We start from the raw sequence: 26,745 nt of genomic DNA, 5'->3' as shown, positions 1-26,745 counted from the left end.
AAGCACCACTAGCCACCAATCATGCACGTTTGTGGTGCAGAGCCCACCAATTCACGCTTTTGCTAAAACGACATGAACTAAATGTTACTTAAATCACGCATGAATGAGAGGCTACAGGCGAAAATATGGTTAGAAATGTAATGATCTTAGCCATTACAATTACAAATTGCAGCATTCTACTTCTACAATTCGGGAAGATTTACATTTTTTGTCTCTATTATTTTATAAAAGTGAAAGACCATGGTAAATATCTGGTGTGTTTTTCATACAGTAGATATGGTGAGTATCATTTACCACATGAAAGGGCCACCAATCGTTCATAAAACACCCCTTAACGTATGAACAGCTCTGTGAAACGACTCCATGTTCTAAAATAAACTAATCAAGCATTATCTAGTTCATATATAAATCATTGTGTTCAAGTGATAATATAAGAATAGAAAGATTGTTTTGTGCTGACTCACAAATTTTTATGTTTTTTTGTGGAAAATATGCTTTACGTAAATATAATTTTTTACGTCGAAATATATATTTTTTTGTCTCACGATATAATATAATACACCACGCTGTGATATTAAAAGGTAATTTTAGAAGGTATCACGAAAAGAAAATACTCAAACAATACATTAATACATTTCATGACCGAAAACAAAATGGCACGAAGAATGTAACATGCATAACAAATAAAATGGATTATTTTGTTGTCAGGGAATGTTAGTGAAAATATATCTAAATGTATACAATATATGTACATGTATATGACGAGTTAGTCAAATACTAATTAAAAACCTTCCCAATTGAGAACAGTTTGATCAATTACCTGATTGTAGTCAAATAAAGTAGTAAAACCGATGATAAAACTAAGACATAGTACACTTTCCAGTTTCAAAGCTGCATTCCAATCTTTCCAACAATAAAGCTCAAGCCATCGTAAAAATCTTCATAGTCCCTTTTCCATTTTTGATTTTTTTTTAAATCTGTATAGCACGGAGTCGGAATCACAAATTAATTTTAACAAATTGTTTTCATCGCCTTTCCATACGTTACGTGAAATTCCAAGTTAAGAAAAATATACATTGACATTCAGCATATGTACAAAATTTAAAAGTTTCTAAATATAGTATTTACAGGTATTGCATCACCATAAAGACGCCAAAATTGCTGTCTTGAAATAAAACAAGAAGCTTTTATCAAAGATAATGTTTCGATTTTATCATTCTATTATTTATCAATGAGATTTTACTCTAATGAGCGCATGTCGAACGCCTTCTGTATCCGTGTTCATATATTACGACGTTACCGGAGAGTTTATTTAGCCGACAGAAAATAAATTTGACAATTAAAGTTTGGATCTTGTTGTGTGCAGGGGCCGCGGAAGTGGCGGGGAGGGGGGTTCAGCCCCCCAATTTTTTCCAAAACCGTGTACAAAAACGTAAAAATGACCATATGATTTCTTGCATGGTCAGCCCCCACTTTGAAAACCGTTCCGCGGTCCATGGTGTGGGTATGAAAAAGTACGTGATTAATGTCAGTTTCGTCTACAGTGATGGTATAATGTGTTGCTACTTTGACAGTCGACAATCAAAGAGTCTAGTTCAAACATCAAAAGTTACCATCTTTCGGTCATGTCGGTTACGATGTGCTAGACTGAAAGATCGAAACTATAGCCCGCTTTTCATTTACACTCCTCTGCGCCGCTGCGGGTTTCGGTTTCAAAAATCCGAATAACGCACCACCTTAACGACCTTAAGGCTTTGGCCCACTGCACTTACGGATGCAAAACTGAAAAGAATCTTGTCATCCGTTGGAAAACGTTATATATCCGTTTTGACCTCTTTGCATACGTGTGTCATACGCTCAATATCCATCAAGCATCCGTTTACTGTGATTTCATTTTTCGCCCATTTTGTCCATTGTCAGGAGGTATCACAGGCCTAATTCAATCCCCATAGACTCGTGTGTTAAAGTGGTACCTAAAAAGAATTCTTTAAAAATAAGGAGGACATTCGAGGGTTGAATGTTTACTATCAGTGGATAGGATAAATGTCTGACATTCCATATCTGACCAGAAAAGGGTACCTCGACCGGCTCATTTTAAAAATAAATCAGCATTTATGAAGACTTCACCTGACGGGATCAAATTCATCACTTGAGAGAGTCAAATGGCCCTAATTCTTCCACCCGTAAAAATTTAGTTCCATAGTGGTGATATATCTTTCCAATTTGGAAAAAAGAAGTTCAGTAGGTGCCCTCCCTAGAATCAGTGTTAGATTGTCAATCATATTCATTCCTTTTTGTCAATCAGCAATATCAAATTAAAAAATTTAGAATGGGTTGGGTCGAATGAATATTTTTTGACTGCCAGTTCTAATTAGGCCAGTGTGACCAGGAGCAAATGAAAACGGATGGAAATTTTGCTTGTCCGCTGTATCCGTTATGAATACGGTTTGTGTCCGTCGGCCAGTTAACAGACGAAGTGTTTGTTCTGACTCAGGTCCTGGGCGCAGCATACAAGTATCAAAAACTATTATATCGATGTGGACTTTTCGCTAACGACGGATTCGAGAACACAGCAAAATGTATTGTCAAACGACATACTTTCAATTTTTCCTCAGCTCCGAAACATAGGACGAAACTGCTACTCCGGTTCACCAATTTCGACAAAGACCTCCCAGCTAATACATGTCATTTGACGGCGTTTTCAATACATTTACTGTGTTCTTGAATTCGTCGTGGCTCGCGGAGCAAAAACTCCATTTTCTTGGATGCAGTCTCTAAAAATTTACAGTCTCGTATCTTCATCATCCACGGATTGGATCCCTTTGTCACTCTTTGTACTAGCTGTAGCCTCTTCATAACTTGGTGGAACACCGTTGTCAGCCTGAGAAAGTGAGGTATATAAAGACAAATGTCGTTAGTCACAAATGTGTGCTTCACGTTAAACCAAGATTTAATATGATGTGATTAAGTGATGCACATATTTTGATAAGTAGAGGGAAGGATTAATACTAGTGACAATAAAAAAATAATTATGATTATAATAATACAATAATAATAAAAATAGTAACATTGACAATAATAGTAATAATAATAATGATAATAATAATAATAATAATGATGATGATGATGATGATGATAATAATGATCCTTATTTATATAGCGCCGAACATATCGCAAAGGCGTCTCTTAGCTTTTGACTTCAGGCTGTCGGAATTGTTAAATATAAAAATAGATTTTAAAGGTTCAATATTTTTAAAGCGAGGATACTATTTTATAGGGTACGTTTCTATATTACTGTACAAATGGCCAAAATGTGCATACAGCGGTTGATTAAATCACACGCGATTGAAAAAAAGGGTTTTACATGGTTTAACAAAAATACTAATTCATGCATGGTTGCAGCTTGTGAAAGTTAAGATTTATAGTTTCTTTTTACCTTAGATGATTCATTCTTCGTGTTACCATTCGGGTTACATTCATCTTCGGTTACAGCAAAGCCAGACTAAGGAGAAAACGAGATACACATTTTAAATTGTATCGTAAGTAGTACCCACTTGCTGAATTCGCGGGGGTGGAGATAAAATCATACTGAAAATGATTAATTCCTGATCCAAACATGTATGTAAATATATATCTGTATGAATATGAATCACAAAAAAGCGAACAAAAGTCATCAAAATTGAAAAAAAAAATAGTTTTTCACCGTGCTGCTCCTAGCCCAACGATATATCGGAATGTATAGTTAAATCCAATTAATTATATAGTATAGTATAGTATAGTATTTATTTTCCGTATAAAAACACAAAAAAGCAAAACGGATGGATAGCCCATTATCAGTTTAGTCGACATGACTATACTGTTCTTCCATGGGGTCCATTATGAGGTACATCGATGAAATGAACAGCACCAAACGCAAAAATATATCTCTTTATATATAGGACAATACAATTTATATGATAACACATTCCATTTACGTTTCAGTTGAAAGGGACAACAGACTATCGGTTATATTTTCATTTTTTTTAAATATATATATATAGTTTTTTAAATTTATAATGATTTACTTTCCCTGAAAATAAAAACAATCATTATAAACTCAAAAATTTATATAGTCTGTAATCAAACATAATAGTACAATGGAAAACATGATATCCAGTAATTAAAATAATCAAGAGATTGAATTGAAACGTAGCACTTTATCAAGAACGAATCTGACTAAGCTAAAAACAAAAATGAAGTGGCAAAATGGAGGAGGTTTGCATAAAAACAAAATGATTGCAAAAGAGACTAGCCCTTGTGACTAAGTTTCAACGTAAAGAATCTGATGCCCTCTATAGGTGTTACAATCCGTATCAATGTTATTATTAAACATATTAAATCTTACCTCGATACCATTTTCGTCTTTGACCTCGCACGCTTCACCGTCCACAAGATCAATCTGAATAAAGAAAGAAATATGATTCTCGAAATTCTCGAACGATCAACCAAGAATAGTATCATGTCTTGTTTCTTACTGATTGGAAGATAACAACAGGCATTAATATGCAAAAATCTTACGATTAATCTTTTCCTTAAAGGGTGGCCGCGTCACTCGTTCTCCAGCTCATATTCATGAAGTGATTTCATTCTACACCCCCAGCAGGCAACAAGACTTACCGATATTTGGTCGTACTATATTTTTTCTAAAGAAAGTGAACATAACATCTCGAGATCCCGTCATTTCATTTCATTTTATTTCCATATCCAACTATCAATATAATAATTCAAGTGGCCTTGTATGGATTGTACCATGTAAAACGTTAAACTTAACAAAACAATGAATTCATAACAACGTAGAGTGATGGTCTCTTTTAAAGTAGGCTGCACTCTACAAGCTCTGCTTTTTAGCAGCCTCCTCCATTTCCAACCTGATATGTAATAATCTTGAATATAATTTTTGTACACGGATACTTGATATATGTTTTGTTACTTGTATGTCAAAATGTACAAAACAAACTGTAATTGTTGAAAATGGAAATAAACGAAATGAAAATGAAATTAAATAAAGGATGTAGCCATGACGAGATCCAAGATCTTGTCATCAGATCATCTCTCCTACAGGATATAGACATGACGAGATCCAAGATCTAGTCATCTCATCATCTCTCCCATAGGAGGTAGACATTAGGAGATCTGGGATCTTATAATCACGATCATCCTTTATTAAGATGTAGACATGATGAGATCCAATCTCTTATCATCAGATCATCTCTTCTGAATAAAGGATGTAGACATGACGAGATTCGCTATCTTATCTTCTGATTATCCCTTCTAAAGGATGTCACCATAATAAGATTGGGGATCTCCCCATCAGTTCATCTCTGCTAAAGGATGTCGTCACGATGAAATCAAAGATCCAGTTATCTGATCTTTCGCTAACAAAAAAAAGTCATCGCTTCGGTACTCTATAGCTGGCAATGAATTACTCTTGCACATATGATCGAAGGTCAAATAATGATTTGATGTGTACTCACTTCATCTGGTTGATAATGCTGCCCTACCCTACATCTGAGTGAATCCTTCCAAGAAGAAGGTAGGCAACAGAAGAACCAATCAGCGATGGGATTGATTAGGGCGGGGTTTAACTTCCGTGGATCCGTAGCCCCTTGAAAAAAAAAATCATTATCCAGATATTACACTCTAAATTTCAAGGATTTGAAATAAATAAAAAAAGGTCGTTCAATAGTGACAAGTCTAATACTGGGATTTGAGTTGTTTTTAATTTTTAGGATTTACTTTTAATTCTCGAGATTAAATTTAAAATATCTTGGCTTTGTATTTAAATCCACAAGGATTAAATGTAAATCTATCATTCGGCTGGTTATCATTCACAGTCGATCTCGATTTATTTCAAATTCTTGGGATTTAGAGTGTAAGGAAGAAGTAACTATAATAGATATGAGGGAGTAAAAGAGTTCAGTTTAATTGAAAGATTGCAAAGTAAGAGTAACACACTGAAATGGCTTGGGTAAATCCATCCCATGAACATATTATACATGTCATATGAATTTGCATAAATGTATTTTGTAAATATAAAAACTAGTAATATTTTCTTAAATTCTATATATCATTATGCACTTTAATTCATAATTGTATGAGGAAACTATGTCAAGTTATCATGCACGACCCAAATTTCTTATTTATAGAATAAATATAACATGACATAATTTGACTGCTCACATGAGACGTCACAAATAATTTTTTTATATTTGTGACAGGATTTTTTTGTAGAAATTATAAAAAAAATATTCTTCCATGGAATTTCAGACACGATACATAACACTATCATTTATACTCCATCATCAACGTTGAAACTTAAAAATAACTAAATTAAATGAAAATAGCTCTCTGAAGAGAAATTATTAAGGGAAATATCTGACTGAAATGCTCTTTACTCCCAAGCAGCGGTGTATTAATACTATAAACAGCATCGGGGTGCCGTGTCATAAAGCTGTTCGTAAATTAAGAGCGACTTTATGATAGACTGGTAAATCTTTCTTACTCGCTAACTAATTACCAATAAACGTTGAATCATTTGGTGAATATCGTTTACCACAAGAAAGGATCACCAGTCGTTTTTAAAGTGACTCTTAACTTAAGAACAGCGTTATAAAACGGTCTCCATGAGTGGGGGGGGGGGGGGGGGAATTATGCCCTTCCCCATAGTTGCCTACAAATGGATTTATGATATTTAGAACTGAATTTTTCATACGGTAAATTGAGAATAGATATAGATATAGATTTAGATAGAAAACAAGTAAATACCTGTGAGGAAGCTAAATATTAATCCAAGAACAATAACAATCATCCAGCCGTAGAAACCAATCCAGATGTAAGATAACTTGTAGATTCCAAGGGGCTCTGGGGGCGGCCTGTAATTTACAAAAAAGAAACGATATAATTTGAAAAGATAGAATATTCTTGAAACATTAATTGACGTTAAAACTTAAGAGCTTTGAACAGTTATGCATCAAGATATCTACAATTGTGCAATGAAGGTACCATGAAATCGTTAGAAAATCTTTAGGCGGGAAAGCTCTCCCTGTTGCACATGCCGATGCGCAGGGCTACCGAAACTGTTTGCCCTCTGCGCGCTCTCGGGCTCAATGGCGGATATTTATTGCCTATTACTTATACTAAAGAAGCTAGTACTCAGATATAATCTACACATCAATAACTAGTATCACTGGTGTGTTATGGAAATCCAGACTCAAAGAAAATATCATGAATACAATTATTACTATTATTATTACCAGAAGCACTTTAGCTGCGAAGAGTTAGTAACTTCCATTTTGTCTAAAAAGGAACAATAATTATTGTTCACATTAAGAAGAGACACGTTATATTTTCCTCTCGTTTCGACAATACCAAAATTTTTTACGTTCGTTTATGTATTTTTTTATGCTATTCAAGAATCATTTGATTAATTTGATTTCGATTTCTTTTTTGTGCTTGCTGTTTTTTTTATATACGGACTCTTTTATTTATTATTATTATTATTATTATTATTATTATTTTTTTTTTTTTTGGGGGGGGATAAATATGAATTTGAAAGTTTCTTACATTGGTGGAGCGACGGGAATCCCCGGGGTGGTCATTTGCATAGATGTGGCGTCCATTGTGGTCATCACCAATGTCGTTAATGTGCTGGTATTCATAGTAGGAGGAGCAGGTGGAGCAGGGCAGCCGGAGATATTGAGAGGGAGGAAGCCAGGGTTTCGAGGATAAAGGACGCCATCAACGTACGTTCCGATGCCAACCCAGAGACACCAAGTGAGACTGACAATGACTCCGACTAAGGCGCCCTAAGGAGAACATCAACAACAACAAAAATAATATTATTTGTTTAATAATTATTATTGTCTCATAGAAGGTTGTCTTATTTACTTTATTTTGTTTTGTATTATGTCAACTGCTACTGAGCCAGGACCAGCATTATTTTCTAATGGAGGACAGACTCACAGTACAGTCCCGCTTGATTTAAACGGAAGATTGATTGACTTGAATGGCATGACTTTACTTGACATGAAAAATGTTTGGCATGGTGGGATTTATAAGTGAAAATTGTTTTCGGTAAGTAAATAATAGCTTTCCAAGGTTATGTTCATTTTCATTAGAGCTACTGACTTGATATATGATAAAAATACGCACAAATGTACTCCACTTCTGAATCAATGAAATTGTTCGTGAAACTATTAGGTTTCACGGGCATAAAACATTTCCCATAGACTCGTGTATTAAAGTGGCACGAAAAAAATCATAAAAAATAAGGTTGAAATTCGAGGGTTGAACGTTTACTACCAGTGGATAAGATATATGTCTGACATTCCATATCTGACCAGAAAAGGGTACCTCGACAGGTTAATTTTGAAAATACAACGGCATTTATGAAGTCTACAGCTGACAGGATCAAATTCATCACTTGAGATAGTAAAATGGCTCTAATTCTTCCTCCAGTTAACAAATAGTTCCAAAGTGGTGATATAATCTTCCCTGTTTGAAAAAAGGAAGTTCAGTAGTTATCCTCCCTAGAATCAGTGTTAGATTGTCAATTTTATTCATTCGTTTTTGTCATTCAGCAATATCAAAATTTAAAAATTGAGAATGGGTTGGCTCGAATGAATATCTTTGGCCTGCCAGTTGTAATTAGGCCGGTGTATCCCGAGGAATTCTTACAAACAGTTTAATTGATTAAGAGTTCGTATTCCTTGCCAAGTTCTGTCTTTTTTGCTGCAGTACCGCAAGTGGCCTTTCATTACTAATGGCAATACTCATACTTCATCATAGACCAAATAATGGTTATTGCAGGAAAGCCACAGTGAAAAGATACATGATGCTTTTGTGAAGGGATTCTTGCTAAAAGGCGCGACGAGGGGGTACCCCCCCCCCAAATGTGATTTGAATGAGGTAGCTGCCTCCATGATCAAACTTGACCTGAAAATTGGAAAGGGGATTTTTTTTAACGAATTTGCGTTCTGTAGCGATGATTTTGTTGAAAATCCTTACCTTGCTGTTTGCCCATGGAAAGAACATCCCTAGTGTTGCTAGCCCGAGGGCAGGTCCACCTACCATGCCACCAATGCTCAGCGTCAACTGCATAATAGTGAAAAAAGAGGAATAGGAATACAGGGTATTAATCATGTTAATACTGACACCAGGGAACCTACTCCAAACCTCATGGCACTAGTAACACAAATTTTAGCGGTTAATCGTAAGCTTGATTGATTTTCACGATTGAATGTACATTGTAGTCAATGCAATCAATCGTTAAACAATGTTCTATGACGATTGCTAACCTTTGTGTTACGCCTCCCCAATCGAAGTCTCTAAAGGACCACATCCCGAGGTGTTAAAACACCCTAGAGAATGATCATTACACCAACAAGATTTAAAGTAACGACCAAAGCCGTTGTTGCGTTTTGGTTCACCTTTAAGGATCATTCACAGGCCGGTCCATTAGATCGTTCTACTTACCTGAAGGACACTCCCAAGTTTTGAAGCAACATAAGTCAGCAGAACACACATCGCACCGTATGTAAACACTGAAAGGAAACGGAGAAAAAAAAAGAAATACCTAGTAGACTTTTCACCCTTGCAAACTTTTGCTTTTAGTGCCATAATATAGACTAGCTCCGTTAGCCCGACCGATAGATCTAGACTATCGTAATTGCACTGACTCTCGCTTTGTACTGTTGTGTTTGGGGGAAAAGGGTATAACATAAAGCAAGTGTTGCATAATGTATATGCAACTTACACAAAAATATGTTTAGCTTGGGATTCACTTTGTTAATTTAGAAGTACTAGTTGTTTCCAAATTTAAGAGTTACTTACTTTGTTCAACATACTACTTCCCCCAATTCTGGCATATGATTATAATCGCATGGATGAAGAACGACGGATACAAATATTTCTAAATGAATAATTACATTACTTACATGAATTCTTATTATTTGGTATGGTGCTAGTCATTAAATCATTGTTTGGTATCCATTGTATAATATCATATAAAGGGTAGCAAACACTAACACTAACAATATTTTTTTTTTTACAAGTGCACACCCAGTTACCAATAATGCACATAGCATTTCCATTATAGCCAGGCGCCTTAGACTGCTCGGCCACGGCACGTCCTTACTTATAGACCTAAAGTGCCGATCGTAAACACATTTACACACACAAACGCACACCCTAACCCTCACGGGTGCACCCACACAGACGCACGCATACACACTTATGCTACGCATCCGACACACACACACACACACACACACATACTTACACACAATTTTGCTGACTACAGCGTAGATGGAATCATTCTTTTTGACGCTTGGGAAAATTTTCGTCACAACATCCTCGGTTGTGACGGCAGTGAGAGCGTTGAGACCAGACGACACTGTACTATATATAATCATAAGATTGAAAAAGGAGAAATGGATGCCATTATGGCAAAATATATTCAAAGATCGTCATTGAGCCTCTTGACAAACGCTATAACAAAACAATGGAACACAATAATGGCATCTGGGCCACGTAAAAGTTTTGTGATGAATTTCAAATATGAAAGAATCACTCTGACTGGTTCCGAGTCAGCGATTTGAACACTTTTTATGTATTTATTTATACAGTATTCTAGTATTATACATGAATATTTAAAGTGGAATGATTACTTACGACATTTTATGCAAATCGAAATACGACATTAAGATTTGGAAAACCTTTTCTTTCTTACCTCATGGCAGCACTGAATATTGCAGCAGTGAATAAACCAGATAGACCCGGTGTGCTCCCGAAAAGATCTACAACTATGAATGGCATTAGCTTCAGATGAAAAAAAGGTAAAGTAAAAAAAAAGAAATAATAAATCACTGATTTATAAAAACATGAATATTGAATTATACAATGTTGAGTAAAGAAACAGCGAATATGCCAGAGAGGCCTCTAGCAGACGTATGTACAACTATTAAAGTCCTCAGCAGAAGAAATGACATAACTAAATAAAACCACATTTAACTTGTCTAAACATTCTCTAAACGTGACTAAATACACAGACTAATCGTGTGCCGCTGAAACAGCTCGGTCCAGTGATCACTACTGCCAACGCACACTGTCGTATAGTTTACTTTCAAACCCTGGCTATTGGAATACAGAATGAATGCGGAATGACATTTCAGACAGTCGACGATAACCAAAATAACCATCATGATAGGCCTAAATACATACGTGTCAATTTTTTTTAATTGACTAAAAATTCAGAGCAGTAGAACAATGACCTCTGGAAATTATAATGATTTCACGCACAAGCAAAAAAAGTGTGGAACTTGAGCGCACTTGATCTTTTGGAGTACTTCTGTTTCCGGTGAAGAGCGCGTTCTTGCTCTAGCCATTACAAAAATATCGATAATTATAATACTTTAAATACCTTTTACTTTTATCTTTACCTGGTCTCCGCTGGTAACTCTTCCGGTGATGAAAGGATCACAGGTCGCGTATCGGTCGTACATCACAAGGCCTGAAAGAATGGCGCAAGATAGGACGATGACCATACCAAGTACCGCAAGCCACAATGCTCTGGAATTTGGGCGGGACATTAGAATACACTAACATAATAATTCAATAAAAAACAACTACAAAACTAACAAAATAAACAAATATGTAAATAATGAAAACAACCAAGACCTACGTACGTTGTTAAAGTCGACTGGTAGGTCTACATAGATATTTCGACTTAAGGCATGCATTCGTATTTCACTGTTAGGTATTCGTCTCATTTTTTGTTATTATTTTTTTTTCATATTACGAATCTTTATACCCAGAACAGCATATTTACATTAGTTTTTATAATAATGTACAATGAAACCAAAATGCTAAACTGCATACAATTAAAACAGTAAAATAAACACACATAAACAAAAACATTTAAAATGAAATGTGGTATATTCATGTAAATTTATGTGTGTTTGTGTATATCCATATGTGGACAAAGTTGATATCGTTTTACTTGGAGTCAGTCAAATAGAACAAATTAAAAACAAATAATAAAAGAACTTGAAACAATGTTCATTTTGAATTTATATATAAATGAAATGTTGATATTTAATCAATGAAAAATGACAATGAAAAGGATAAGGACAGAGATTTAACGAGGGAGAGCGAGAGAGCATGATAAAAAGAGAGATTAAATCATTTGTGCTTAGACAGTACTTACATGGAAGCAGTTTTAACTTTTCCACAGGCGAGATATCTCATGATTTGAGGTTGTGAAGCACCGTAGATGGCGCCCCAAGTGAACCCTCCTCCGACGACGATACTCCAAAACGAATGCCGGATAGTCGGGTCCGGATCAAATCTGAATACCGAAAGCGGAAAATAAGAATATGGGTCGTGGTAGCATAATTATGATCACTACGAAAATCGTAAGTAGGATGATTATGCCAATGGGGATGAAGACGATGATGATATTAACGTGATGATAGTACAGGGGATGCAGACGAAAGTGTTAATGGCGACGATGAAGATAAGGAAGAGAAAGTCATATATATAAAACTGGTGGTGGCAATGATGATGATGGTGGCGATGGTGTTGGTGGGTTTGCTGATAAAGAAAATGATGACGTCACTAGTGAAGTGGTTGAGGTGATGATGGCGATGATCTTGCATTATTTTGTACCTGGTAGGAAGTGGATGAGGCAAAAAATGATACTTTTATAATGTACTTAGACCAATACGACCGGATTTCGTTGACAATTAGCTTTGTGCATTCTTTGGGCAAACATATAAATGTTACTTTTGAACAACCGATTCACCTAACAAAAATGAAACATCTAAATAACAACTTATGATAAATGCAAAATAAATATTATATGTCTACTCAATATTTCAAAGACGGAGAAAGACCCACTGATTTTGCAAGTTCTTCCAGCATCTCAAAGCATATGCCTTATAAAAGCATTGTCACCGGCCTTGATGGTCATTGTTCCGTGAACCACAGTATCGATCCTGGTATCACTTACTCCCAGAAGTTGATCCTCCCTCCTCTCGAGCAGGTGTCCCAGACATTATCCATACCACCTCCCTCACTGGAGCCCTGGATGATGACAGCTAGGAGACCGGACAACATCACCAACGACTGGAAGACATCAGTCCATAATACAGCATTCATTCCACCCTGGGTAGAAAGAAAAAGGATGAATAAAGAAATAAGCATCAACTATGATCCACAAAGGCAATTATTATTAGTACTTCTACCCTATTGCTGTTGCTGCTGCTGCTACTACTACTACTGCTACTACTACTACTACTGCTACTCCAACTACTGCTACTACTACTTCTACAACTGCTACTTCTACTACTGCTACTACTACTATACTACTACTTCTGCTACTACTTCTACTACTACTACTACTACTACTACTATTACTACTACTACTACTACTACTACTACTACTACTACTACTACCTTCATATTGATGATAACAATAGTGATAATTATGATAGTGACGACGATAAAGATAATTATATTCTACTACTATTACTACTACTACTACTACTACTACTACTACTACTACTACTACTACTACTACTACTACTACTACTATTACTACCACCACTGTTACTACTACTTCTAATAATAATATTAACAAAGATAACAATTATAATAATAACAAACCTTTCTTTAAGAGTATATCAACTGATCTGATATAATAATTATACTGGTCATTTACTGGTGGATATTGGTTCTAGTGAGAGACCACCTAATAAAAAGTTATATGGCACTCAATTCAGGTTTTTCTAAATGCTGCATATTTATTACCCCAGCTTATTTATGCAGCCAACACACCTTTTAGCAGTTTTAAAGAAGTATAATGTCTTTGGAATCACTTTATACTTTATTGAAACAATGCATAGTACTATTAGGCCTACTTACTATTGTGGTGTAAAATGTACAAATGACTCCAGTTGCGATGGCACATCCCCATAGATTAACACCAGATACTAAATGTAAGAAAGGGAGAGAGAGAGAGAGAGAGAGAGAGAGAGAGAGAGAAGGGTTTGGGAGGGATGGACAGATGTGAAGAGGAGGGGGGAGGTGAGTTAATATCGAAATCTAAATAACCATGAATAATATGGACTTATTATTAAAGTGAATCCGAAAAAAATACAGAATACAACATGCTATAATCTTACTATTTTGAACAAAACATCTAAAATTCAAACACGTTTCATTTATTTATTTATTTTGCATGCATGCACCTGAATTCAAGGGACCAGTTTCACGCAGCGCCAATCGTAACTTTAAAGCAAAGTTATTTCTATTTAAAGCAAAGCTGAATGACATCGTCTTTAACATACATGTTATCCACGCTTAAATTCCATACGTCTATATTTTGTCAAATCATCGTATATTGTCCACTTTGGCTTTCCATAGGAATGGTGCTAATCTCGAGTTATGGTGTTGAAACGGCCGCTAATTATTCGAAAACAGATTTATTCCATCATTCTGAATGATCAGATGGAGAATTCTAATTTACACTTCGTCTATATTTTATCCTATACTCTGTCAAATGAAAATTTCATTTTGGTTTATAAACAGTTCATCTAAATCTTATAGGCCCTGCAGACCACATGCAAGTAGTACTAGACCAAGTGAATTTGAGACGAAATGGGTTTTTATTATAAACTGGAAATGCATTCATGAACGTAGACCTGGGCCCCGTCTTACAAAGAGTTGCGATTGATCCGACCAATCGCAACTATGGAAAGTCATCAACATCTACATGTATTATGCATGTTTATTCAAAATATTTGCTAACTATAATGTATATTGATGCATTCATTTTTTTTCTTGAAAATTTACTGTGCTTATCTTTGTTTACAAAAAAAAACATTGTGCAAATTTCTTATAGAACAAATTATGACACTGATGGATTTACAAAGAGTTACGATTGATTGGATCAATCGTAACTCTTTGTAAGACGGGACCCTGGGGTCCGTTTCATAAAGATTTACAACTATTGTAACTGCCATTATATGGCAATTACCATGGTAACATGGCTCAGCAGCCAATCAAAAACAAGGTTACCGTCATGGTAGTTGCCATTGTGGCAAAGTTACAACAGTTGTAACTCTTTATGAAACAGGCCCTTAGTGGCAATTAACCTCCTTACCCAACAATACACTGTATATTTGTATTGCAAGGAAAGGGAATATAAGAATAAGCTATGCACTGTTTCTCAACTCACTAAATAGTATAAACAATGTTTTAAAAAAATCATATTGTCGAACAATAAATTAACTGGAACATGTTACCACGTAGGCATGCAAGGTCACGATATGACAATGCAAATGATCAAAAACACATTTAGGTGAAAGGTTGTCTTTACCAATCCTTTTTATCATGATGCTCCTTGTGATCATATTCATGCTATTTGACTAGAATGTATGCATTAGTCCAGGGGCGGATCCAGTGAATTTTCTCAAGGGGGGAGGGCATTTTCTTGAGGAAAGTTTGATAGGCAAAAAAAGTACTCGCTTTCAAGAGGGGGAGGGGGATTTTAGTTTACAACGGAAAATTTACATTACAATTTTGATTATGCCTCTCAAAGGGGAGAGGGGGGGGGGGGAACTGAGCTGATGTGCCCCCTGGATCCGCCAGTGCATTAGTCTACGAAGAATTTGAACCAATTGAACGAATACTAATTTTTAGTTGATTTAAAATTCTTGACGTGTTGAAAACGCATCCTTCTGCAAATTCCGCAAAATAGATCAAGATGGATAAGAGTTGTAATTTTCGGGTAACGATTAGTTTTGTTATTAAAGGGGACGTTCACCCTGAAGAAAGGTTTGTTGTAAAAATAGCAGAAAAAATATCAAAAATAATTGGGCAAGGTTTGAGGAAAATCCGTATTAGTTATTAGAATTTTAAGTTTTGGATTTGTGACATCATAAACGAGCAGCTGCCTCATGTGTTATGTAATATCAAATTCAAGAATTTAATTTCTATATGTTCCTGATGACTTACTATTGTTTTCTTTTCATGATCGGGAGTGAAATCTATTTATTATCTATTTATTAAAAAAAAAACATTTTTAGTTTTCTGAGAAAATTACATTTCATTTATTTTTACCATTCGCTATTTAGGAATGTTGCTCGCATGTGACGTCACAAATCAAATAGTTGAAATTCTGATAACTTTTTAATTCTTGGATGGATTTTTCTCAAACCTTCGGCAATGTCTTTTATTATTTGTTCTGCTTTTTGTACAATAAATCTTTTGCCATGGTGAACTTCCCCTTTAAACACTGAATCGATCGAAGGTTTCAAATATTTACCTTGATTGAGTGCCAGAGCAGGGGCGTAAATCACCACAGCGATGTAAAAAATCTGAGAAAGAGATAAAGGGAGGGAGGGAGGGTAGGTATTTGGATTGCGAGAGAATGAAAAATTCAAATTAATGCAAAGTAAAAAGGAAGAAAAATAGGCGAAAGTGCCGTGACCGAGTGGTTTAAGGCACCTACATGACTCGACACAGTCCGGCCAGGGCTCGATCTCTGACATGTCAGCAAGAAAGGTATTTTTACTCAACAGTACTTGTTATATTGCAATAAATGGAAATACTATTGGTGATAATGTGTCTACGAGTTCAAATATACAAATACATGTATTAAAAAAATATTATAGAAATTGGATAACATGGTAGATTGAGTTGATTGTCATGACTATTACAAATCAAAACTCGACAAATCGAAGTAATGGGAATCGATACAAGAACCAATACTTTTGGTGTAGCTGTTTGGGTAAAACACCCACCAACACGCATCCCCCTATATATATATACATATATATATATATGTATATGTATATATATATATAGATGAAAATCAGAGTTCCTCAGATATCTGTGTGGGTGGGTGTGAACATGAGTGTAAAGCCGCCTTTTCCAATGTTACTCATAGACAAATAATGCACGTAAGTGCGTGCATGCAGGGCCATATAATGAACGATGTGCGAGAAGAGCCAATTGATATACCGCACCGAGGTCCGCAGGACCGAGTGTGTATATCCATTCGGCGAGTCGAGCACAGAGTTCATTATTTAGGTCCTATATGCACAAGAATGCGTGTATTGTTTGTTTTATACAACCCCCCCTCACCCATGTTACTGAGTTGCCCCGAATGATATATTTGATCTAAATTCTAGATAATTCTAGATAATTCCAGAATCGTACTATCCTGCACTCTGACGTCAGAGTGCAGGATAGTACTTTTGGTATGACGTCAGAGTGCAGGATAGTTCATTTTGGATGCAATAGTGCAATTCGCTGAATATCATGTGATCCGATTTGGACCAATCAGATTACAGAACATTCTTGGGAGTTGTATAATGATATTTATACTGAATGATAGTAGTGTAGACGGACGGGATATTTGTTCTGTCTTATTTTTGCGTCACAAATGACCAATGAAAAGACAATTAATGTCTGCTTACCATTGAGACAAAAGTCAAGGCCGTCCCGATAAGGCGAATACCTCTGTTGAATCGAAGTTCAAAATACTGAAAAACACAATACACAAGCAATATAAACCATGGAGTCCAAAATGTTTTGGTGTCAATATACAATCACTATTCGGCTGATAACTATATGAATAATTTTGAGCATTTTTAATGTCGATATGAAAGTTGAAATATTAATTATGGTATTTGTAATAGTTATGTAATACAGACCACACTAGTTGAGCAGTTTGATAACTACAATGGCCACCCCTGCTAAAACTTTTCTTATTTTGATTATGATGATAACGATTGCAATTATTATTATTTTCATTACTTTTTATTGGTATTATTATTTACACCATCATTAAGCCCAAAGCAAATATTTACAGCGAAATGCTAAAGGTATATACATGTATTTCATAATAATTTCTCTTAAGAAACTATTGAGATGACTAACATCTTTGCATCAGTTCCAACTGATGTGGAAGTCAGATTATTCAAATTAAATCCATCAAAGGGCACATAAACGTAAGAATCTAGTTTGGTACAAGCATGAGCGGAAATCTGTCCCCAAAGATAGGGGGACCAGGGGGCCGGAAACTTTGACAAGCAAAAAAAAAAAAAAAAGGATATCACCCAAAATGGAACATAATTTTAACCAAACAATTTTGACTAGCCTCCCCAAAAAAAAAAGAAAAAAAAGGTTTTCACCCAAAATGTAAGGTCATTAAGTCCAAAATAATGTATTATTTCGATTGTGAATGATGTATTTGTCTCCATCATAAAAAACAAAAAAAGTAAGGGGGGACATTTGATATTGTGTCCCCCTACTATTTTTGGTAAGGGGGACGTATCCCTCCTGGGATTTCCGCCCATGGGTACAAGTCTAATCCAAAGGCGAGGTAGGGTTCTCACCGCGAGCTACTTTTTTGCAAAAAAAACACTCTTGTTTGAAATTTAACTTGAAAACCTCATTTTTCATGCACAGATACACATTTTCAATTAAAGAGTAAAGTCTGGTTTGATGAAGAAGCATTCATGATATTTCACCCACAAAACCATGAAAACAATTGGTGGTAGCGTGTGCATGTTTATACACGTGCTTATGTTTCATGCATGGGTTAACATTGAGAACATGCATACAAAGATTTTTAATGCAGATCTCACTTTTTCACGATGATCTATTAAATCATCCTCACCGCTGATTCAGAAAGGATACGAAAATCTATTTGCACGGCGCCCCATCTGATTGCTACTCAAACAAAGAAAGAAAAAAAAATGAATTTCAAAATAAGTCTGGAAACCCCTTGTATTTTGAATTTCATTACGCTATAACAAATGTGATTATAGGCTTCAGCAAATATTTGTGACGTTTCACCCAGAAACCTATATATTTTAATAATCTTACGTTCCATGCACAAACATTATGACGTAGACAGAATATTTAAAGGAGAAGTCATCCTGACGAAAAGTTCGCTGTAAAAATACCCAAAAAAAATGATAAAAAAATATTGGTGAAGAATTGAGAAAATTCCATTAAGGATTAAGAAAGTTGTTTGAAGATTTAAAATTTAAGTTTATAGATTTTGATTTGTAACGTCATATACAAGCAGCTGCCCCATTTGTTATGTTATATAAAATGCATAAATTTCAAATGTTTAAAGGTTCGTGGTGACTAAAAATGTTCTTCTTTCATGAGCGGGTATGAAATAATTTGTCTGTTGATATACTGAAGGAACACAATCTATTTTCATTTTTCTTTAGAAAAATACATTTCACTGATATTTTGAATTCATGATTTATTTATTTATTTCTTCACATCTTTATACAGGGTAACCAATTTAGCTATACACGATAAAAACATTGACAAAGATAAAAAGCTGTTTTTTTGTAATCGGGCCCTATTAATCAAAATACATACAAATTATACAGTACATAATGTGCAAAATAGACTAGAATTAATTCTTTAAAAATCCCAACCCTCTGTGCCGTCGTCAGATTCATCAGAAACACACAAACACACGGAAGCACCCAAACCCACACATACATGGGACATGTGGGAAGCTGCTCGCATATGACGTCACAAATAAAAAATATTAAAATTTTGGCGAATAACTTTTAAAATCTGAGATGGATTCTCCTTAAATCTTCACCAATATTTTTGATAATTTTTCTGCTATATTGACAATAAATTTTTTTGTAAGGGTGAACTTCCCCTTTAATGGCAATGAGGTCAAAGGTGATTTTTTTAAAGGAAAATATAATTTTTGACATTTCACCTAAAAAATAAGCCATCATCAATCATCATCAACCACCAGTCTGAATGATTATTATTTATCTGCAGTATCTACATCATCATTTTATAAGAGTACAATAACCATGATTATAACTCAAGATCCCATTAAGAAAATGACAAGATATTGACAGTTCCATATAATCGAATAATTTAATAAAAGTAATAACAGTAATACAATTCTTTTGCCGAAAATAGGAAATATTTTGTGACATTTCCCTATCAATTCTAATCTGAATTTGCAACAACATACACGTTTCATGCCGAACTATTTAAGCCTCTAATTTGGCTCTTACATTTAGAAAGACAATCATGTAGCTCTTCCTATCGTTTAATGATCCCATTGTCCATGTTGTCTTTTACCTGATAATTGTCATCGGCAGCATTGTCGTACCAATAACTAAATATAACAAATCGATGGTGCGCGTTCGCCATGTTCGCTGATGATAATAGGATTATTTTTACACTCAGCTTAGAAACCTAAAGTCAATGTGCATACACATCTAATTTTTTTTAATGCACTCCTTAAATTCATGGAGTAGGGGGCCTATATTCATCTGTTGGTGCAAAAGATGCACTCATGAAGGATCCCCATGTTACATCTGAAAGGTGCAATGACTGTTGCTGTTCTTGTTTTAGCTTATACGGCACGTATCATCCAGCAGTGAATACTTGCCCCAGCATAATTTGCGGTAATTTTTTAAATATTTCTTTTGTATTCATATCGATTCAATAAATGGAGAATGTAGCGCTGCATTAATCGCCCAATTTTGAAAGAATCACAACAGAATGCAATGATAAAACCCCTTAATTAGCATACAGTAAGTCTAATATTATTAATGGAACAAGCTAAGACAGAAATTATACACAGCATTTTCATTAACCGTCAGAGCTTGAGTAATAATTATCGGGACCTGTAATTCTTCAATGCCAAAATCAGATCACTTAACTCGCCTCAGATTGATTTTTCTTACTCTTGATTTTCTTTTTGTGCAGTTTGGTCCAATTATCATCACTTGGTTTTTATTGACCAATCAGGCTACTTGTCATCTGTCCTATATGTCACAGTCACAATGGCCTAGCTGCCTCCAGAGGAGCGTTTCATCGATTTTTTTCTCCGACAAGTTGTCAACTTTCCTTGATTATGATTGGCTGAGGGGCACTGTTACCATAGTAACTGTCTGATAAAACAGTACTTGCCGGATAAAAACGTCTGACAAGTCCTTTCATGAAACGCTCCCCAGAACGATTAATTCAGCTCACCTGGGTCGAGTGCGGCACAATGAGGACACATTTCTTGCCGAAGGAAATTACGCCATGGCTGGGATTCGAACCCACGACCCTCTGTTTCAAAATCCGGAGACTAATCCACTGAGCCACAACGCTCCGATTAATTATCAATATTACGTTATATCCAATGACATACCATCGGTCGGTTTGGAGTCGGCGGGATGGTCAGTCACACTGATGAACCGACTCCAGGGGCCCGTTGCAGAAAGAGTTGCAATTATTATTGTAACTCTAAAAATCATGCGTAACTTGATTTTCAACCAATCAACAGCGCGCATTTGGGACTTGCGATTGATTTTTTGACTTGCGTTTAAACGCAACTCTTTCTGCAACGGACCACAGATCGAATAATATCTTTCGTTGTTTCCATAATTGACATTCCATCGGTCGGTTTGGAATCAGTTTTGTTGGTGTGACTGCAGCCTTGCAATGAGGATGTCTTCATTTTAATTTCATCTTCTAATCTTCCCTATTTCGTCTAACCATTCTCTCCCTCTTTATCAATAATGAGATTATTGTGGTGCAATGAAAGGTACGTTCTACATGAATCGGGTATTACCAACACCAAGCAAGGGGGCAGAACAGGTGCTTAACAATTTGTGGGAGTTCGTGTTATTGAGATTTTACACACGTGTATACCAATCGATGTGATTGTTTAATGTCTGTGACCGACTTTAAATGCCACTTTCCGAAAGACGTGACCAGGGCTCGAACCTCTGCATCAATTTGTAACTTCCCCACATAGCTTGGATTTACAGGTGCACGCCACAACGTCCAGGTTATGTGGTTATGAAATCAAGTTGGTTTGGTATATATATATATGTATTTTGGGGGATGGTTAATATACTTTGTTGGACTAAACTGCGGTGTAAGAAAAGGGAAGTAGACAAAAGGACAAAGTGTTATGTTTACCAGTCCATTATCTGCGTGATTTGGGCCTTTACGAAGGACTTAAATCGGGAGCGAATTGTCATACACTGAGTGTCATTGGGGTGTGATTTCTACTTGTATGTGTGTTATAACTAGTCTCTCAACTTTTACCCATATTTTTACCAATAAAGAGAGAAAAAAGTTATTAAAAGAGATGAACTAAAATGTTTTGAGAGGGAAAATACTTGTTTCCTACTTGGTAACATTATTAATGGAGTATAAAATGTATTAAGTACACGTAGTGAATAAGTGTGTTATCAGTCAAGTGGGTCTATATTAGAAGACTTTTAAGAATACTGCATTATGGGTAATGAAATTGGCCAGGCTTGAGCTGTTCAGGATTTGAGGTGGTGGCATACATGTTTCAGAGTAATATTTTCATTTATGTCATCGATATGCTTTGACACGTATTTTGCTGAAATAATCTGATTGCAGGTTTAAAAAAAGTCAATGTACACATACATTGAACTACTTTAATTTGACATTGGCTGTTGCCAAAGAGTTGTCACACATAATGGCCCATATAATGACAATAATAGATAATTTTGTTGACATTCTTTTTTATGATATTCTCATTTATGGGCTTTGGTAGATAAAGGTTGCGACATACACCACAGTTCCAAAACATATATAACCGTCATTAAAAAAAACCGATTAAATTGATTATTTCTTCATTTGTTTTGCTCCCCCTGCTCTTCTGTTTTACATTCTTAATCATGACAATCATAATGATCGTGACCATACAACCATCTAAGAGCTTCTTACATTTAGCAAATAGACAATGAAACAATGCGCACATTAAAAAAAAAAAAAAAGGTTTTTATTTTCGTGAAGGACCGCACATTTTTTAATGAGACACGACCTTTTTGCGAGTGTTAATGTGTGAGTGGATGAGGGTGTGATAGTGTCCATGGTGTATTGTGTAGTGACAGTACAGAGGATCAGTGGTAGAGCGCACGCCTCACGAATGGGAGGTCGTGGGTTCGACTTATATATGGCACCTTGTGTCTTCTTTTTGATGATCGGTGTTTTTAGGGTACACTGCAAAAACTCCGGTGATGATTTAACACCAGCCCGGAATCTATATATTATGTCCACACCATAAAAGTAGTCCACGCCATAAAAGTATTGAAACAACACCAGTTTGGTATCAAACCGATGCTGTTTTAATACTAATCGGTGTTGTATAAGCACCTGTCTGGTGTCAGACCAAAACGAAACTGGTGTTGTTTAACACTTCTCTGGTGTGGACATATATAGATTCCAGGCTGGTGTTAAATCAACACCGGAGTTTTTGCAGTGTAATAATAACATTATGTTACGCAGTACCCGCTGGGAGAACAGTTCATAAGAGCTGGGGTGCCTACCTTTGTGTTTGGTGAGAAAGAATTAGTATTATTGTTTGAAGGGCGTTTTTTGGTTAATAATAAGCTGTTGCTCCTGGATGTGGGTACGTATGTGTGTGTGTGTTTAACATACCTCATTGGCACTAGTAAGTCGCAGCCTCACAAACACGGGCATGGTAAGACTTGAGATGCACCCTGCTACAACGAAAGCACCAGCAAACAACCAGTACCTGACACCATAGGCATAGACCTCGGCAGGGACCCCTAGGATCGTGATAGCTGAAACGAAGCTGGCCACCAAGGAGAAAGCAACGGGTATCGGGTTAGCGTTCCGATCAGCAAGTAGGTACTCTGTTGCTGTCTTCTGCTTGCCGCCAGAGCAGGCATAGTAGATCCCAATCAGGGCTGAGATTAAGAGCATCGCAGCCAGGACCACATAGTCCCAAACTCCAAATCTGACATCCTCCATTTCTGGACTTAGGTCTGTATATCGAAGCTGTACAAGGCGCTGACAGTCACTGCAATTTCACCTCTCTTCATAAAATATCACTATCTATTCTCCCAGATCTCGACGTGAAGCAAGCATTTATAGTTGCAGGATTATTTCTTTGATAGCGGACCCTTGTAATACTACAGCTTCTGTTTGCTTTCGGATGCCTACGCAAATAGACCTGCAATAGATGAGTCTTTTAGAGCTTCTAGGCGATCGATGTTGAGTGAGAGGCCGCTCACGATCCAGGTCTTAATTATCACTTGCACAAAAGCCCAACACACAGTAGTCTGTCGACTGTGAAAGGCAAACTTATAACATTTCTGGTGACGTCGAATCTATTGTTTAAGAAGATTCATACATGAAAGGAATACATACATGCATGGCTAATCATTGTGCTTTCGACGAGAACCTCCCACCAGATATGGTAATAACAGAGACAAACAAACACAAAATGATGTTTTCACGTAGATATCCAAATACAATTGGGTCCCAACTGAATGCACAATCCACTGTCAGGTCGTTGAAGTGGCCTTTGATTAACACTGCACCGCATAGGGATTCTCAGTTTTCGTATCCCGAATGAAGCTTATATCTAATGCAACATTCAATACTATCATGTTAAATAAATTGAACTACTGCACAGTGTACAAATTGATAACGCATCGACTCCTAATTACATTGGTGGTAATGACGAAAAAATAATGCTAATGCATCAATTCTCGCTGTTTTAACTGCATTTCGGCACACAGGTATAGAAAATATACAATGTCTTTTCTGTTGTATTTATATTGACAATTCGTACCATTCAACACTTTCGCTATTAAGAGTTCATTTAAGGCGCGACGGAGTGCCAGTCTAATACCATGGTCACATTTGCTCTACGGCGGCCGTAAGGCGAGTCAAAAACAGCCGTTTTATTAATTTTAATACAAACCACCTATATGCAGCTGGTACAAAACATGTTAAAACGGCCGTTTCCAACCCGCCGTACGGCTGCCGTAGAGCAAATGTGACCAAGGTATAAGCCATCAATTGCTTGCTATATACTTATCGCCAAAACCCGATTATCTTCCTTTTGTCAAGAGCAAACCACAGGCAACAAACCTCTTATTATTGTCCTTAGTATGTACCGAAAGTATAACGAGCAAGGTCTCATGCGGATGAAATAGGAGTTCACGCCACAAACAATTTGTAATTTCACGCTGAAGTTTGTGCTGTTACGGAAGAAATGGTTGAGGACATTTTGATCCGAAGAGGTTTTCGTTCTTGTTGCCTCACCTGTAAATATCTTGGGAATGGGATTGGGCGAATAAATATCGTTTTGCCTTTCTGTTGAAATTAGACGTTTCAGTTTTAATTTTTCTCATATTTTCAGCAAAATAAACAGTTCATATAGATATCGAGAAATTTAACAATTAAAGTAAAACAATGCATGCAATATACAATTACACTTATAAATCATAACTTTGAAACTGATTATTTGTACTCAATGCAATGCATATATATATATATATATATATATATATATATATATATATATATATATATATATATATATATATATATATTCATATATATATATATATATATATATATATATTCATATATATATATATATATTTATATATACATATATAGATATATATGTATATATATATATATATATATATCGATTTTATATAAATATACATATATATATACATATACATATATATATATATATATATATATATATATATATATATATATATCGATGAAATAGCAATGTTAAGCTGGAAACGGAGAGGCCCACTTAGAAGCTAGGCTTGTATATCATGGACACCTCGGGTACTTCTAGATAATAGCTTATATAAACAATAAAATAAGGTGTCTAAAACTTTCAGCGTCAGAAAGAGATTATCATCCTAATGACTTTTTTAATTGCTATTTCAACAAAACTTGCAATGGTGAAATCTTTACAGGTATGCGCCATCTCTTCACACTGGCACACATCCCAGTAGGCTCGTACACTTATATGTATTTTAGGCTAAAAATTATATGATTTGGCGAGATAAAGTAAAATCTGACGAACGAAACACCGAGAATAAAAAAAAAATCGGACTGGGAATAAGACAATCGCATAAATTTCTGACGAGAATACAGAAATAAAATGAACATGATGAAAAAAATAACATAAAGTAGAATAGAATAGTATACAAATATTCAATGTTGATGAGTGCGATCGTTCCGAATATTGCATGAGTGTGCAAGTTGAAACAGTCTATTCAACGACGCGAAGCGGAGTTGAATCAAATTGCAACGAATGTAATATTCGGAACGTCGCACGAATACAACATTGAATATTTTTTTTTTACAACACCGATAGCTAGATCTATAGGTGTAGTATATGACTAACGCGCATTAGGTCTTATTTTGCTTACAATGTTGTCTTTTGAGCGTCGAGTAGATTTACTCCAGTAATCCCAGGAGAGTCAAGTACTTTCAACATAGATCCATAAAGTCATAGATCCATGAAGTCTAATTTGTGAATGAATTCCATAAAACCCAGAAGGAAACCCAGAAGGTACGCAGCCGTACCCTGGGAATAATTTGCTTAGCAACGTACGTACGCGCATTGTGTTCAGCTTAGCAACGTGTATGCGCAGTGCTACGTACATCGGTCAGAGATATACAAAAACGTGATTACGCGCGTATACCGCTAATTCACTTAACGTGTACGGGGCATGTCAATGGGTTCAGTGTGCCCAGGGATCTGGCAGTGCTGGCTCATTTACTTAAGTGTGCTATAGTCGACTATAGCACGAGCGTGCAATAGTCGACTATAGCACGGCTAGCATATCTTAGCGTGCTATAGCTGATTCCTCT

At 35.8% G+C, this 26,745-nt stretch overlaps 1 protein-coding gene across 2 annotated transcripts; it reads right to left on the bottom strand.

Moving 5' to 3' along the window:
* Window positions 1-124: 124 nt before the first annotated feature.
* Window positions 125-24,849, bottom strand: LOC129266303 (sodium-coupled monocarboxylate transporter 1-like). Of its 2 annotated transcripts, XM_054904142.2 has the most exons (17): window positions 23,521-24,849; window positions 17,523-17,588; window positions 16,367-16,418; window positions 13,963-14,030; window positions 13,049-13,203; window positions 12,245-12,385; window positions 11,478-11,607; window positions 10,769-10,857; window positions 10,319-10,437; window positions 9,514-9,581; window positions 9,046-9,132; window positions 7,603-7,844; window positions 6,805-6,911; window positions 5,514-5,644; window positions 4,385-4,438; window positions 3,437-3,502; window positions 125-2,881 (listed from the first exon to the last, which is right to left on the bottom strand). In XM_054904142.2, the coding sequence occupies exons 1-17, from the start codon at window positions 23,854-23,856 to the stop codon at window positions 2,783-2,785; spliced, it is 2,010 nt and encodes a 669-aa protein (XP_054760117.2). In that variant the 5' UTR covers window positions 23,857-24,849; the 3' UTR covers window positions 125-2,782. The 2 variants fall into 2 exon arrangements, with proteins under 2 accessions (XP_054760117.2, XP_063959690.1); XM_064103620.1 differs by lacking the exon at window positions 17,523-17,588 and having other exon boundaries at window positions 23,521-23,962.
* Between the last annotated feature and the right edge of the window lie 1,896 nt (window positions 24,850-26,745).

This window comes from Lytechinus pictus, chromosome 8 (genome assembly GCF_037042905.1).
Source record: "Lytechinus pictus isolate F3 Inbred chromosome 8, Lp3.0, whole genome shotgun sequence".
Lineage (NCBI taxonomy): Eukaryota > Metazoa > Echinodermata > Echinoidea > Temnopleuroida > Toxopneustidae > Lytechinus > Lytechinus pictus.
Note: the sequence above shows the minus strand (reverse complement) of the source record. Positions and strands in the feature narration are given on the sequence as shown.

Excerpts from the sequence above, each read along its gene's own strand:
- LOC129266303 (XM_054904142.2), bottom strand. The coding sequence starts at position 23,856 with ATGGAGGATGTCAGATTTGGAGTTTGGGACTATGTGGTCCTGGCTGCG. Across the intron at positions 16,419-17,522 it reads CCTTGACTTTTGTCTCAATG|ATTTTTTACATCGCTGTGGT; the intron begins GTAAGCAGACAT and ends TCTCTTTCTCAG. Across the intron at positions 5,645-6,804 it reads AATATTTAGCTTCCTCACAG|GGGCTACGGATCCACGGAAG; the intron begins GTATTTACTTGT and ends TTTTTTTTCAAG.